At 36.9% G+C, this 16,635-nt stretch overlaps 1 protein-coding gene across 4 annotated transcripts in view; it reads right to left on the reverse strand.

The window, feature by feature from the left end:
* SPIRE1 (spire type actin nucleation factor 1) overlaps window positions 1-16,635 on the reverse strand; it is a 221,806-nt gene that overhangs the window by 195,111 nt on the left and 10,060 nt on the right. For all 4 annotated transcript variants that reach the window (XR_010021477.1, XM_063076765.1, XM_063076764.1 and 1 more), the window contains exon 2: window positions 4,578-4,612. Coding sequence is in view for 3 of the 4 variants with exons in the window: in XM_063076765.1 (XP_062932835.1) it covers window positions 4,578-4,612 (35 nt within the window). In the remaining variant the exon portion in view is untranslated. The remainder of the gene's footprint in view (window positions 1-4,577; window positions 4,613-16,635) is intronic.

Consider the following 16,635-nt stretch of genomic DNA (forward strand, 5'->3'; position numbering starts at 1 on the left):
GTAGAAATGAAAGAGAATAAGTATTTATACACAATATATATGAACTCTACTTCTAGGATGCAAAATGAATCTTTTTAATAAGTTTCCTATAGTAAAGATTAAATTTTTCTGCTATGTTACAATTTTTACAAATCAGCCCTATTAAGATTAAAGTAATGATAATTAAAGTGCTGCCTTGTAACACCAAGGTCAAGGGTTTGGATCCCCACACTGGCCAGCCACCAAAAAAACCCCCACAAAGTAATGATAAAACTTAATTTAACTTTATATAATATTTTAACCTATTTCACTTAAAATATAGCTAATCCACCAAGGAAACAGTAGGATTGTTCTAGTTATTCATTTAACCTTCCTTCCTGCCAAAGAGAAAGGGCCTTTTTAGTACTACATAATTAGTGGTGGTTAATAGAAGACAGGAATGCAGTGAAATTTAGAAAGCTAAAAACAAAAAGCCTCAATTAAAATACTTGAACATTCAAATCAGTCATGTTTTAGTATTTTTAAGTACTTTTCAATATTCTTCAAAAATAAGATTATAAGCCACAAAATTATTTAAATAATGGCAGTATAAAAAACTTATAAAAAGGGGGTAAAAGCTACCCTTAATCTGGATTGGAACTGTTTTCCTGATAGGCAAATACCCACAAGTATAGGTTAGTCATTCAATTGTTTATAAGTTACTAGCCTGAGCTGTGAGCCATCCTAGGAAGAGAGAAGTATAGGTTACGCACTGTTTAAAATTACTTGTCCTTCTCAAAACTATAGGACAACATACAGATCTACGATTGTCAGAAGCTGGAAGGAGGGGGAGAAATGGAAGGGGGAGGGGGCTTGGGGGACAAAGGAACTTGATTGTGGGGATGGTTAACAATGGAATTAATTTTACCTTCAAAAAGTAGAAAAAAACTTGTAGGGAAAAATTAAGTAAAAAAAAAAAAGGTGCATGTCCTTTAAAACAAATCATATGAAAGACTTCCCGTCATGAGTTCAAATGCTGGAAAATACTAGTATCATCGAGTACATTAAAACATTTTCTAAATAATGAGACGTAAGGTAAAATACTTGATTCTGAGAAACATTAGCTAATCTGGAAGTAAAAGATCAGGTAAAAGTTGATCAAATGCCTATGCATGGTCCTTCTTTCTCTGAACTCATAATTTTAGTTTGTTTTTTATGAATATAGAAAAAGTATTAAAAACAGAATTATAAGTAAAACTAGAAAATAATTTACAACACGGTTTTTATGTACTACAAAAACTATTAAAATTAAAATAGTTGAACACTTCCAAGTTCTCTATTTCAACTACATGACTTGATGAAGTCCTAAAGCCCTAGATATATCTGTTTTCCCTCGCACGGCTGAACCCTGCTCACGACGACATAGGACCCTCCTTCTCCAGGAAACCTTACACTTCCCAAGTAAGGATAATGGTGAGCTAGGCCACTACGCCAGGCGACTTGCTAAGTGCTCTGCCTTCGCGCCAAGCCATCCCCGGAACGGAACCTGAGGCAGCACCCCCCCACCCTCGCGCATTCTGCAGGGCTGGACCGCCCGCCCCTCGCAGCCCCTACACGGCCACTCACCTCCGGGCTGTCCATGTGGACGTGCCGCCAGCAGGAACTCCACGGGCGGCGCCTTCTTCACACAAGGCACCGCCTTCTTCACACAAGGCACCGTGATCACTCCTCATCAAGAAATAAATGCAGAGCCCAGAGAGGCTCTCGCAGTCCCTTTCTGACCCAGCAGGGCCTCCCTTCAGGAAAGACCCCGGGGACGAGGGTCCCCGGACTTGCGCCGGCCTCCCTTAGGAGGACTCTGCAGTTCCCACTCCATCTACCATTCCGCTTCTCAGGAGGAAGATCCTCTGCCTTCCTTGCTCCAGCCAGCAGCTCTCAAAACTGGTCTTAGAACCCCTTTACACTCTAGAAAATTTCTGAGCAGCTTTGGCTTATGTGGGCTATATATAATCTCATCAACATTTACTGTATTAGAAATTAGAACAGAGGAATTTTAAAAATATTTATTAATTCACTTAAACCTATTACATGTTAATATAAATAACATTTTTATGGAAAAACCCCTATATTAAAAAATAAGTGAGAAGGGTGGTACTGTTTTACATTTTTGCAAAACTCTTTAATATCAAGCTCAATAAGTCAGATCTCATGTCTGCTTCTGCAGTCTGACAGTCATCATCACGAAGTCCTGCAGCCTCCAAAATCTCCATGGTTCGCTCATAGAGAATGAAAGTAAAAAGGCAAACGACGTTTTAGTGTTTTAGTAATGCTTTGAAAACAGTTTTGACCTTGCAGATCTCCTGGAAGGGTCTCAGGGCCCCCAGAGCCCTAGACCACGCTTGGTTCTGAGAAGCACTGCTCTGGGCAAGCAGCTTCTCCCACAAGTTCCTGCTCTGCTTCATGGATATCCACTCTCGAACCTCGACTTTCTGTTTCAATCTCTTATGGTCCCCTCACCACCATTACCACCCTTCAAATACACTGTCTTCCCTAACCTAAAAAACAAAACGACAAAAAAATTCCCGTTTACACTTTCTCCTCGTTTACTTATGTCACCAAACTTCTTGAAAAAGTAATTCCCACTGCCTGTACTGCGTTACCAGCCCTCCTTTTTATTCTTTTAATAACCAAAGTAATTCTCAGAGACATCCTTATTTTTTTTTAATTCAAACAATATAGATAAATGACAATCCACAATCACAATCTCCTCCCCAGAGGTAAACCACTGATTATCCATAGAAAATTCCCTGAACCTATTTTTTAAATTAAATATCAGATTGAACTTTTTATTTTCTTGTGATTTATTTTCATGGAAAAACTGAATTGAAAGATAACACAATGCTGATGACACCAAAATCAAAGGTTTCAATTCCCTTACTGGACAGTCGCCAAAAAAAAAAAAAAAAAAAAGATAATATGACTTTTTCCATGAACTTTTTGAAGTACCCTCATATTTGTATCATCTTAATTTACAATAGTGCCTTTACGGTTTATGAAACATTTTTACATATATTATATCTTTAAAATTTCACAACCCTATGAGGTTAACAGGGATTATTATTAGCATTTTATAGATAAGAAGACAAAGTTCTGAATGCAAAATTTACTTGTTCAAAATTGCATAGCTAGAAAGATGCACACCCAGAAACCACAAGATAAAACATACATCTTCTGACTCAAATCAAAACCCACTCCTATATATCATGTTGAACAGTACATCAAAAATTCTAGCAATAAGGCTGGCCGGTTAGCTCAGTTGGACAGATCATTGCCTAACACCAAGATCGAGGGCTCAGATCTCCTTACTGGCCAGCTGTCAAAAAAGAAAAAAAAAATTCTAGCAATATAAAAATATTAAATTCTTGCCTATTTTTAAAACTAATTTGGAAATAATTATCTCTACTTTCAAAGTTGAATAGAAAATACAAAAATGAACTAAATGCAAAAAAGGATAAATTATTTTTGCTTCTTTATTACACAACATAATCCCTTAGGAAGCTTACATTTTACTTTATTTTATTTTTATTTTTATTTTTGGCAGCTGAGCAGTATGGGGATCCTGGACCTTGGTGCTACAAGGCAGCGCTCTAACCAAATGAGCTAACTGGCCAGCTGTGCATTTTACTTTACACACTAGTGAAAATTTACTAAAAACTACATCAATATGTAGATGTAATATAAATTAGAAATATAACTTCCTAAATCCTTTATTTAGGATTGTCATTAACAAAATACCTAATACCCCCAATCTAAGGATGATACAACTGCTACTGAAAAGAATACCACACATATATGCTGCCCTAGCATTTCAGTGTTATCCCTGATATACATTCCTGCAAGGAACACATGGAATCACACAGAAACTCCTTAAATTCCACAATCAGAATTTTGAATAAAATTAAATTAACTAAAAAATAATAAACCTATCTGTGTAAATAACAAAGCATTTAATTAATTATTAAGCTCACTAAAACACAATTTCTAAGTCCCTATTTTTCCCTATACTAAAGGCAGCTCCACGGGAATCAAACACATTTAAGTGATATCTTTATTATGACACACTATATTGAATTATGAAAAAAAAAAACATTGAATTTAAACTAATTGTTATGGGCCGAGCCCGTGGCGCACTTGGTAGAGTGCTGCGCTGGCAGCGCGGCGACGCTCCCGCCGCGGGTTCGGATCCTATATAGGACTGGCCGGTGCACTCACTGGCTGAGTGCCGGTCACGAAAAAGACAAAAAAAAAAAAAAAAAAAGAGCCTAAACTAATTGTTATTAAGGGTTCTGGATCTTAGCTACCTCAATTCCACAAATAATTCAGAAAGTTTTTAAAACTATGACTAAAGTATTCTTTATAACACACCCTGACGTTAAAAAAAATATGGACAAGGTTTTTCTTCACATTTTACTTTTCCTAAATATAGAGGATATATACCTGTTCTCAACATATCCTTATCAGAAGGCCAAGTACCTGTAGTGAGATAGTTCAGTACTTAAGTTAGTCTAAACAGGATTGCAAAGCTGCTTTACTAAGAAATATTTGAGAATTTCTCTTACCTCTGTTTCTGTACAATGTGAATATCCCAATTTACCTGTAATAAAAATACAAAAAGTTACTTTCAAAGGATTTTAGATTTTTTAATCATTGATAAATACATTTGGACTACTCTGGCCATGGTCTTATTTTACATGAACACGTATGTATAAAATGAACTTAATATCCAGGGATTTTATATATTAGAGCTTGATAAATATACAACTTATTTTATTTATATACTTATTTTTATATAAAATTACACATATCATACTATATATTTTATTTATATATTTATACATATATGATTGTTTCTTCAAACCATTAGTACTTTTGGTAGATTAATTATACTTAACTCCTGTAGAAGTGCTAATCAATTTAACTTAGAATCACATATTATACACAACTATTGGTAGTCAACTTTGTACCCCACAAATATGTATGATCAATTATGCTTCAATAAAAATAAATTTAAAAGTTTTTAACTTAGGAAAGAAAGTACTATTGGACAGGAACGGCTCAAAGAAGGGCACAGACTACCTCTCAGCAAACAAACATTGAGTGCCTACTCTGTAAAAGAGGAAGGAAGGGAGGAATACTAAGACAAACTGTAACAGAAGGTAACTTCTTTAAGAGTACATGGATTTAAATCTTCAGTAGGATATATTTTTAAGGTAAAGAGAATTGCAAAGGCACCAAGAATTCTATGTAGTAGGATTGTTGCTGGTAGTAGTGTTGGTGAAACTTCTGAAAGTATTTTGTATGTACTGTAGCACTAAGCACAATAAAATGAGTAAGCACACTGATGTTGCTGGGAGTCATAACTCACACCGTGGGAGAAGGAATATACAAACCTAAAATGTGGGAAGGAGAAAAAGAGCCCCGTGGTGGTGAACTGGAACTAGAGGTACTACACAACTTCAGAAAACCATACGTTTCCTAGCTCTGCCCACGAAAAGCAGGAAAACACCACTTTGCAAGGGCACGCCAAAGCCCATTCCCCTTAATGGAACCAGGACTCCTCTGGAAACTGGCTAACTCCAAGGCTGGGACATTATAAAATAAACCTGGAACATGTTTTTGTACCAGAAAATAATGAAGTGCTTAAAAAACAGAAAGAATGATGTCAAAAGGTCTATGGAATAAGATTTTTTTCAATGAGCTCTGTTATAAAACTGAAAATGCTTTCCTACCATATCAGAAATTCTTGGGAGAGTGCGCAATTGCTATTATCCAATTTAAACTGGTGAGTAACTCATAAAAATATGCAGAGGTCTTAAGTAGTAAGTTCTTGACCACCTACACCACTCTGCCATCCAAATCCCTGACCAGATACTGACCTAGGGATCAGAAAATCCCAATCACATGACATCAGAGCACAGAGGAACCTTGGAAATGATCTTGCCCAATCCATTCATTTTACAGATGAGTAATCTGAGAGCCTGAGAGGTCAAATGACATAATGACACAGAATGGGTGACAGAGGAAAGAGTACATTCCAAAGCTCCTGACTCCTTATCATGCAGGTTGATGTAGTTTTCTTATTCTAATCTTCCATTCTTACTTCCAGGGCTGGTGGGTTTAGAGAAGGGAATTGCAGGGGTGCTGTCCCCAGTAACTACCATTTACAGTGTTTCTGGGGAAATGGGGAAATGCATTCCTTGGTTTAACAACCCCTTCTTTCCTAAGTTGGAAACTGCCAGTATAGCACCAAGAGATTTTCATTTCACAACTTTTGAGTCTTTCTTCAAGGGATGGCCATCCTGTTTTATAGAACCAGGCCTAAGGAATGAATCCCCCTAAAACCTAGAAATCCTATGACTTCACCTACAACTTCAGTAACCTAAGCTGATGGTAGGCCTTACCAACGCTTCAGATTATTAAATATAATGAATTAGTTCTTTCGATTAAATAACTTTATTAGCTTGAGTTTAATTAGGAGGACATTTACTATGTGATGACGGAAAATAAGATATCTGAAATGGTATTTAAACATTAAGTTTTCAAAATATTTCAACATTATCAAAAAAATACTTATACACTAGGAAGAAGGATGATTTACACAGGAAGCCAAAACTTCAGCTCAGTGTTTCTCAAAAGGAATGGGCATTTTAATAATGCTGCAGGGGGCCGAGCCCGTGGCGCACTCGGGAGAGTGCGGCGCTGGGAGCGCGGCGACGCTCCCGCCGCGGGTTCGGATCCTATATAGGACTGGCCGGTGCACTCACTGGCTGAGTGCCGGTCATGAAAAAGACCAAAAAAAATAAAAAATAATAATAATAATAATAATGCTGCAGGAATCAAGGCTGTGTTTTAAACCCTTCTTTATTTATAACTCATTCTGAAAGATCTGATCTGCTCTTAAGATTTTCTAGATGAGTCCCCCGCATATCCCAGTTAGCAGAAAAACCATAAACTGATAGAAATGGCTTTAAGAAACAAACTAGTTTTGGTATAAAATGTCTGTCATAAAGAATTCTCCAACTAAGACAACACCATCTTTAGCAGACAATTTAAGTCTTACATGTTGATAATCAGATAACTCTATACAGCAGGTCTGCTCAGCAAGTTACCAGGGAAAACATGTCCATGAAGATACCCTAGTAGGCCCACTCATAGCCCTGGCTGTTCAGGATTAGCACTCTCCATTCACCTCAGTGGAACCACAAATTCTGATGAACCAACAACTATTTGATAGAAATTAAGGTACAGTTTCAGAACAAAATCCACAGATTTTCATGTGGATGAATTATACTTGTAAATTAAGGTAGCAAGCTGTCTCTGGAGTAGAAACCTCAGCATATGACTGAACCATCACACAGTCACATTATCAATATGATTCAAATTAGCTAAATAAGTTAAAGGCAAATTATGCCCACCAAAAAGACACAGAGTCCCTGGAATTCTTATGATAAATAAATGGCTCAGAATTATTCTCCAAGTTTCTCCTATGTGACCAAACTCTGGGTAATGTTTAGGTCCATCTGACCATGTGTTCTTTTTGATGAAAGCACATTCTTTTTCATGCTAAAACCAAAAGTTACCAACAGATATACCATGTCCTCTTGCCAACTTGGCTCCCTACCTCATTTATTCAGTAAACATTTATTGAATACCTGCTAAATACTACTGATAAGCACTGAAGATATAGTAGTGAACAAGCCAGACATGGTCCTTGCTCCATAGAGCTTACATTTTAGTGGATACAAACCAAAAACAACCAAACAAAATAATTACAACTGGTGACAAATGCTATTAAGGACACAAAAGGAAGAATAACAGAAACAGCCCAATTTAGGGTGGTCAGGCAAGACTCCTCGAGAACACTGAAACAGAGACCCTGAAGTGGTGTAGCACTAACGGCAGGGCTGGAGGAAGAACCTGATCCAGAACCAGGAAGCAGTGTGTGATATGGCCCTGCAAGTGTCTGGTGGGTGGGGAGCATAAACTGTGTTTGGGAAGTCTGGCAGGGAGCACATCACATAGGCCTGTAAGGCCAGTATAAGGAATTCAGATCTGGTTTTAAGTACAATGGGAAGCTACTAAGGATACAGAGAGAATGAGATGATTCCACACATGTTTCCAGGTCAGTCTTGCTGCTATCTGGAGAATGCAGTGGACAGGAGCAGAGTAGAAGCACAAGGCCAGTGAGGAGAGTCACTGTCGTGTAGAAGAACAACTGGGGCAGCCAGCCAGGGTGGTAGCAATGATGAGGAAAAAGGGAGAGGATTCAAGAAAGAATTTGGAAGTAGGATTAACAGAAGTTGCTAATGGACTGAACTGGGCAAGGAGTGGGATGAGAAGAACAAAGAAAACAATGATCCCTTGAACCTGCCCCAACGTTTTCAAGAATAGTAGTCTCAAAGACTTGATCAAAATTGATCAACAAGTATTAGTTTAAGAACTCTAGTAATTTTATAAGAAGTATGTTACGTAGACTTTTTGGACAGCTTTCATATTATTACTAGAAAAAAACAGGCTGAAATTTAGCAATAAAAAAATTCCCACAGCCTAATCACACCCAATTTCTAAAACCTTGTGGCCACTGAGGACTTGGAATCCATCAATGGCATATAGTTTAGTTAACTGTTAATGTATCAAAATTTAAGACAGTGAAACTATGTATTTACTAGCTTTAACCCATTTTCCCCAACAAAACCACCTTTGCCAAGTTACGTTGTTAATGGAAAAAAGAATGCTATGTATTTGACACAAGAAGCAGACATGTGAAAGTACAGTTTTATTTTGGTTGTCAAATTATCAAATCATCATCCTTTATGTCACACAATGTCACTAGTATAGATGCTCAAAGATCAACAAGAATTTAGAGTTTAGACACAGGGGAAAATTGGTATACTTGCTAACCAAATAAAGATTACATATTTCATCAAGTTTCTCTTCTTGTCCTGACTATCAGGAAGAGTAAAATAAAATTTAATGTTCCACTGCAGTAACAACCCTTGTGTTAATGTATTTTATTCTTCACAGCTTTTGATGTTTAACTGAGAGTTTATTTAAGTAAGCCTTTATCTTAGCTACTTTGGTAAAGCAGTGTGGTAGACTATCAAGAACAAAGCTTTATAGGGGGACAGTCCTCGCCTCAAATCTCAGTTTCATCACTTAACAATTGTGTGAATATGACTTCAAAATTAGAAAAAAAAAAAAAAAAACTTAAAAATAAGATACTTCCCATAGTTTTCAGCTTTCTCATCTACAAAAGAGGGAATAATAGCTACCTCACATGGCTGGTGTGAAAATCAAATGAAAAAAGAATGTTATGAAGGGCCCTGCAGATGCCTATCACAGGGGTTCAGCAGCTGTTCCTATCATCATAATCATGTAGGAAGATTCAGTATTGAAACACACACAAATAAAGTCCTAAGTAAAACTGGCACAGCAAAATACAAAAAGAACTTAGCTATTCTTCAAAAATGCTAGTAATAAAATGCTCAACAGAGAAACAGAATATAAATTTTTATGTTTAGCAGCATTATAACATGTAAAGAGATACAGATTTTGAAATACAAAAAATACCTAAATCGTACGAAGATTTTAAAACTCATTTTTATACTGGTTGACTAAGATCTTTAAAAGCCACTACCTTTTATTTTACACATCACTTTGAAAGTCTCCTAACACACACTTTTTCATTCCTGTCCTCATGTGATGGTGTTCAGAATGACATTAAAAAGGCAAACAACTGGAGCTGAGCAATGGCTCAGGCTGGAGTGGTGGGAAGGGAGGTTTCATCAGATATTACACAGAAGTGAAAATAAAAAAGGCTGGAAGTCAATCTATATAATCAACCCAGTATTAAAAAGACTGTACTATAGGCTGAACAATGCCCCCTACAAACATGTCCACATCCACATCCCCAAACCCTGTAAATATCTTACTTAAAATGGCAAAAGGGACTGTGCAGACGTGACCAAGTGAAGCCTCTTGAGATGAGATAATCTCAAGAGAGAAAGGCAGGAGGGTCAGAGTCAGAGAAGGTGAAGTGATGATGGAAGCAGAGATTGCAGTCATGTGATTGCAAGAAGGGGGACACTAGCCAAGGAATGTGGATGGCCTATAGAAGCTGGAAAAGGCAAGATCGGATCCTCCCCTGGATCCTTCAGAAAGGACATAGCCCTGTCAACACTTTGATTTTAGCCCATAAAACCTATTTTCAGACTTCTGACCACCAGAATTACAGGATTATAATTTTGTGTTGTTTTAAGCCACTAAGTTTGTGTGATTTGTTATAAAAAAACTAATACACAGGTCACCAAAAAGTCAAAGCCATGGGACATCCTCTTACTATCCCAAACATAGCCCTCAGGCTACCCTGTATCCAGTCTTCTAACCCTATACAGAATGTGCCATGCTAAGAATTCATCCGCAGTCACCTACCACAACAGGCAATAGAACAGTAGTTAAGAGCAAGGCCAGGGTCAGACTTTTTGGATTTAAATCTCATGTTGGCTGTTGCCTAAATTTAAGGCCTCTAAACTCCAGTTTTCTCATTTATAAGGTGGAAGTTAATAACCACACCTACCTCTTAGGGTTGTTGTGAGGATCAAAAGTAATAATCAACGTAAATTGCTTAACCCATTGTCTGTCATATAGTAAGCACTTGATAAATATTAGCTCTATTACCATTTATTTGAGTCTTCTCCCCAGGGAGATGATATATCCAAAAAGACTCTTCTTCCAAACCCAAAAAGCTGTAAGTCAGCAAATCGCATGGCCTCTCAGATATCCAGGTATCATTTAACAAGCACTCACCTATCCCTGGGCCTATAACTGCAAAGCCCACCACCCAATTTCCATACATTCCAGAACTGTTCTGCACCTGAGCATGCTGCTTCAGCCTGGGAGCAGAACATAGCTGACATTTCAGAACTCTGTGAAGCTTTTCTGAAGACAGGGGTCTCACAGGGCGGAGTTAATAATCCTCACCTTTCTCTACTTCTCCTTGCCTTTTCATTGTCTTCTCTCCTCCCTGTCTTCTTCATGGTAGTTTAGCAGTCAGCTTTCACTGCTTGTGCACACCCTCAGGGGTCTTATCTTAACTCTCAGGTACTTCTTCCAAAATTGATAGCACTTTAAAAGTAATTCTGGTTATCAAAATTTTTTCCATCTCCTTACACTGAACAACACTAGTTGAAAAGTTCATTTAGACACTCTGACAACTATTTTTACAAGAATCCAAACCTTAGGGGAAATGCTATGATCAGTGGAATTATTCTGAACATCTCTGCTGGAAATGTATTAAAAAAGTTAAGAGGCATCCATCCAAACATCCCTGTACATTTCTAAAAAATACATGTCATTCAAACTAACCCCCACATTGCCCTTTTAAATTCTAAGAAAATAAACTATTGTTAACGAATAATTATAACGAATGAGATATTTGTTTAAATTATTGTTAGAAAAGTGATACAGTTACTGTTAACTAATGTGATATAGTTATTGTTAACAATGTTAATGAAATATCTCATTAATACATACAGTTAATCCATACTTATTTGGATTAGCTAAGGAGGCTGAAGAATAAAACAAGTAATCAAAGTTCAAAGAACTGTGACCAGCTGCTCAGGCTGCTGACCCGACCCAGCCCAGCCGACCTCGTCTCTCCTATCTTAGCAAGGAACAGACCATGAATCAACGGGTACCCGGAAGTGAAGCAAAGTGTTGTTACCAGGGGGAAAGTTTAGGAACACTAAAAGCAAATTTTGCTAAATATCACTTTGGTGTCCCTTGCTCATGACTAATAAATGTGGGCAAAGAAAAAAAAATGTTGGTTAATGTGTTTAAGCTTTATACCCACTTAAAAGGACAAAGGAATCCCTTGAATAATCAATGTGTATGATACATATAATCACATTTTTAGGATGTAGAGCATAATCTTACTATTTTAAACAAGTATAGAAGTGTATAGACATTATATGTTAGCCTGCATAATATACTGTTGCTCTTACAGATAACTGATTTTGACCCTGAATCAGGAATATAACCTCTAAATTTATTAGCACTCATGGACAAAGTATTTATTCATTTATTCACTCACAGACAATATGCTTGTGTGACAGGCACTTCCCAAAACTTGCATCTCTTTCTTTGAGATCATCTGACACTCATCTATAGACTCTGCCTCAAGCCAGGCTCTAGGACCCTCAGCCTCAGGTCACCTTTGCCATAAATCTGACTTTTATCCTAATTCTAAAACATGAACTTCTGCTTTACTTTTGAGATAGTCTATACTTTGCATACATCTAACTAAATCCCATATCTTAAAAAAAAAAAAGAGGGAGAGAGAGAAAGCCTTAGTTTGTTTTTTACTGCTGGTCACCTTCCCAGGGACTAGTCTAGCCCTTGGACCTAATGTCAGTGATTAAAACACACCACCAGACTCCCCCAGCACAGACCACTTAATTGCTATTATCTACAGCTACTGTCTGCCCTTGCTGGCTCTGCCTGCTCGTCAGAAAAACGACCCCTGCACTCTGGGCCTCTGTGAGGTTGAATGCTTTACAGAACTAACACCCTTGGCTTCTGTCCCTCCCTGAATTAGGTTTCACCATCACCACCACCATCACCCCAAATCTAGGAATAAGTTTGGTCAAGACCCCAGGCCCTCCTGACCTACTTCCATGGCACTATATTAGAAATATTAGAAATGCAAGTTTTAAAAATATGATTTCTTAATTATTAGAGTGGTATTTTTCTCTTTCTATTCAGCAACCTTAATTAACTAAGTTTTACATCATCTCATAGAACAAATATTAAATGTCAAGTGTTTTCCATTGAAAAATAACTTCAGTTTCAACATAACAATTTTCAACAAAACTAAATATTACCTTTATCTATTTCACATACTTTGGCAACACTCAAAGCTTGCAGAGCAAGTAGTTTTCATCTCTTGGGCCAATTCTAACTGAATGATAGTAGCTGTCTAGAATATGACCTTCAGAAGAGTTCTGAGGGGAAGTATGGGGGTGGGAGGTGTCCATAACCAAACCGATCTTTACTACAAAACAGAAAGGAGCAACAGCCTGAGGGCAATATTTCTGACGTTCCTGTACTAGAGGACAGGCATAATGAAAGTTGTGGTACTTTCTGTAAACTGTATTGGTTTGAATTAAATTTTTCCACAGTGACAATAATTCAAACATTGCTTAAGTTCCATGAAACTTTAAAAAACCACTGAGATCATACCACTGTATCACTTTTTCAAGAACAAGGAGAACTTGGAGGGGAACCTCCCCACGGTTTACTGGCACACGCCAATCCCAAATGTTCTAGTATTCCCTATAAACGGAGGAGTTCTGTTTTTCATGGATTCCATACATACCTCTGTGTACATTCTCCTACAATTTCCTCTCCCTCGGAGCCATGTGATCAAGTATGAGATCATCCAGCCAAGAAGAGCCCTGCCAGAGAGGCATCTCAAGTGGTACTTCTATTTCCCAAGCCCTTTCTTCTTTTAGATATATCACAACTCTGCCACCTATATCCACTTACCTGAATATACTACTTATCCTCTATCGAGATTAGGGTATATCTGATTTAAACTATAAAAACTACCCAGGCAAACATTTTTAGCTGTTTAACCTTTTCTATATACACTACTGTTAAGAAAAACTTTTCTGTAACTAAGTTACAATTTCTTTACTACACTTAGGAGTAAAATACTAAGTTAAAAAAGAATGAAAATGATCACTAATTAAAGAAAGTTAGTGTTAGGGAGTAACTATCATTAATTTAAGGAACTTCAACAATTTCCCATCAATAAAATTTAATTTTATACACTTTTTTATAAAGTAATGGAAGAGTCCAAATGTTTCATCTAAGCTGTGTCTTATCTTATTGGTCTGAAATGAAATTTGTTCCAAGAGATGAGGAGTAAAAATTATATTTACATTATTCTTATTATTAATGTAAATAAGCCCTCCTTCACTCCCCCAAATTAATTTATTATTAATTTATTAATTAATACCAATTGAAGAAAATGCAAAGAAATGGAAAGTATCCCATGTTCATAGACTGGAAGAATTGATATTGTTAAAATGTACATACTCCCCAAAGTGATCTACAGATGAAATGCAATTCCTATCAAAATACTAATGACATTCTTCATAGAAATAGAAAAAACAATCCTAAAATTCATATGGAACCACAAAAGACCCCCTAAGACAAAGCAATCCTGAGCAAAAAGAACAAAGCTGAGGCATCTCACCACTTTGACTTCAAAATATACAAGCGACAGTAACCAAAACAGACAAATAGACAAATGGAACAGAATGGAGTACTCAGAAATAAATACATGCATTTAAAGCCAAATGATCTTTGATGAAGAGGCAAGAACACACACTGGGGAAAGGACAGTTCCTTCAATAAGTGGTGCTGGGAAAACTGGATATCCACAAGTAGAAGAATAAAACCATACCCCCCATCTCTCACCACTTACAAAAATCAACTCAAAATGGATTAAAGACTTAAATGTAAGAATCAAAACTATGAAACTACTAGAAGAAGACACTGGAGAAATGCTTCATGATACCAGTCTGGGCAAGGACTTTTTTTGGATGAGGTCTCAAAAGCACAGGCAACAAAAGCAAAAAATAGACAAATGGGATTATATCAAACTAAAAAGCTTCTGCACAGCATAGGAATCAACAGAGCGAAGAGACAACCTGCAAAATGGGAGAAAGTACTTACAAACTATGGATCTGACAAGGGGTTAATATCCAGAATATATAAGGAACTCAAATAACTCAATAGCAAAAAAAGTAATAATCAGATTTTAAAATGGGCAAAAGATCTGAATATGCATTTCTCAAAAGAAGACATAAAAATAATCAAAAGGTACATGAAAAAATGCTCAACATCACTAATCATCAGGGAAATGAAAGTCAAAAACCATAATGAGATATTGTTTCACTCCATTTAAACTGGTTATTATCAAAAAGACAAAAAACAACAAATGCTGATGAGGATGTGGAGAAAGGGGAACTCTTGTACAACACTGGTAGTAATGTAAATTAGTACAGCCACTATGGAAAACAGTGTGGAGGTTCCTCAAAAAATTAAAAATATAACTGCCATATGATCCAGTAATCCCACTACTGGGTGTATACCCAAAGGAATGGAAATCATCATGTTGAAGGGATACCTGCACTCCCATGTTTATCGCAGCTCTACTTACAAGTTGGAAAGTGGTAAAGAGAAGGAAAAACTAAATTCAATAAAATATAATATATATGGAAATAATTTAAAACTATAAATGATGTTCAAACACTAATTAACTTTGCCTGAGATTCTGCAAGTAACTCTCCATCGTCCATTATAATCAATTCTAATAATTCAGATTTTTTCAGCCTCAACAATCATTTTATGGACTTCTAAATACTGTTGTAGAATTTCTTTATCAATATCGATTAAATTAAAGAATCTTAAAATATTCATCTTTTTACAAAGGGTAGCAACAGCTCAGTAAAAATATATGCAGTATGTATGAGCTGACAAAATGTCTCAGATACACACTTTTCCTCATTTGATTCTCACAACAATTTTGTAAGAATGGCTAGCCCAATATTATTTCCATTTTACAGAGTGAGACGTTAAATGGCTTGCCTGAGGTTATAACTAAGTAATAATAAGCGTCAGAGCCAAGAATCAAAACCACATCTTTTGCAGCCAACTCTACGTTTTTTCCATATTACCATGTGACATTAAACAGTGGATTTGCAACTATCTGCAAGAGCAAAGGAACTTGATAAGACATTAAACACGTGACATTAAACAATAGATTTGCAACTATCTTCAAGAGCAGAGAAAGTATGACTCCATAAGAAAACTATCTTCCAGGCCAACTTAAAATTTCCAACAAGTGTAAGTTATCAACTTCCCACCCCAGCCTGCCCTTCCTCCTGCCTTCTCTATCACCCAGGTGCCCAGGCAGGAAGTCTGAGTCTTTGAAGATTCTTTCCTCTTTCTCATCCATAGATCAAAAACTAAAGAGCCTTGCCCTGTTTCTATTTTCTAAATCACTCTCAATCTGACTCTTTCTCTCCATTCCTACTGCCCTAGTTCAGACTTCCATCATCTCCTGTCTGAACACCCATAATAGCTCTAACTGGTTTAGCAACTTAAAAGCTACTAAGATCTAAAGATAGTATGAAATGTCTACTGGAGTCTATGCCCTCAGCTTTACCTAATTAAATACATCTTATACAATACCCCCACAGTGAACTTTCTAAAAACAACAATTTGCTTACATATTTTCCTGCTTAAAATCCTTACATGACTCTCCATTGCCTATAGAGACCGTAAATACAACAGTGTGACACAAATTCCTTCATAACCTGATCCCTGCCAACATATCTTTCTAGCCTGTCTCACTCTCCGCCACTCCCACATACATCCTCTGCTCCAGGTACAGTGAACACCCACAGCAGAGAAGACGAACAGGTTTAACCTCACGTGCCAACTCCAAATAATTAGTACTGGCTGCCTGAAGCATCCTGTTGAAGACTGGGCTGCTTATAAATTTAGCAGCAAAAGTGCAATGACCAACTTGGGTATTGGGAAGTG

This window comes from Cynocephalus volans, chromosome 13, assembly GCF_027409185.1.
Source record: "Cynocephalus volans isolate mCynVol1 chromosome 13, mCynVol1.pri, whole genome shotgun sequence".
Taxonomy (NCBI): Eukaryota; Metazoa; Chordata; class Mammalia; order Dermoptera; family Cynocephalidae; genus Cynocephalus; species Cynocephalus volans.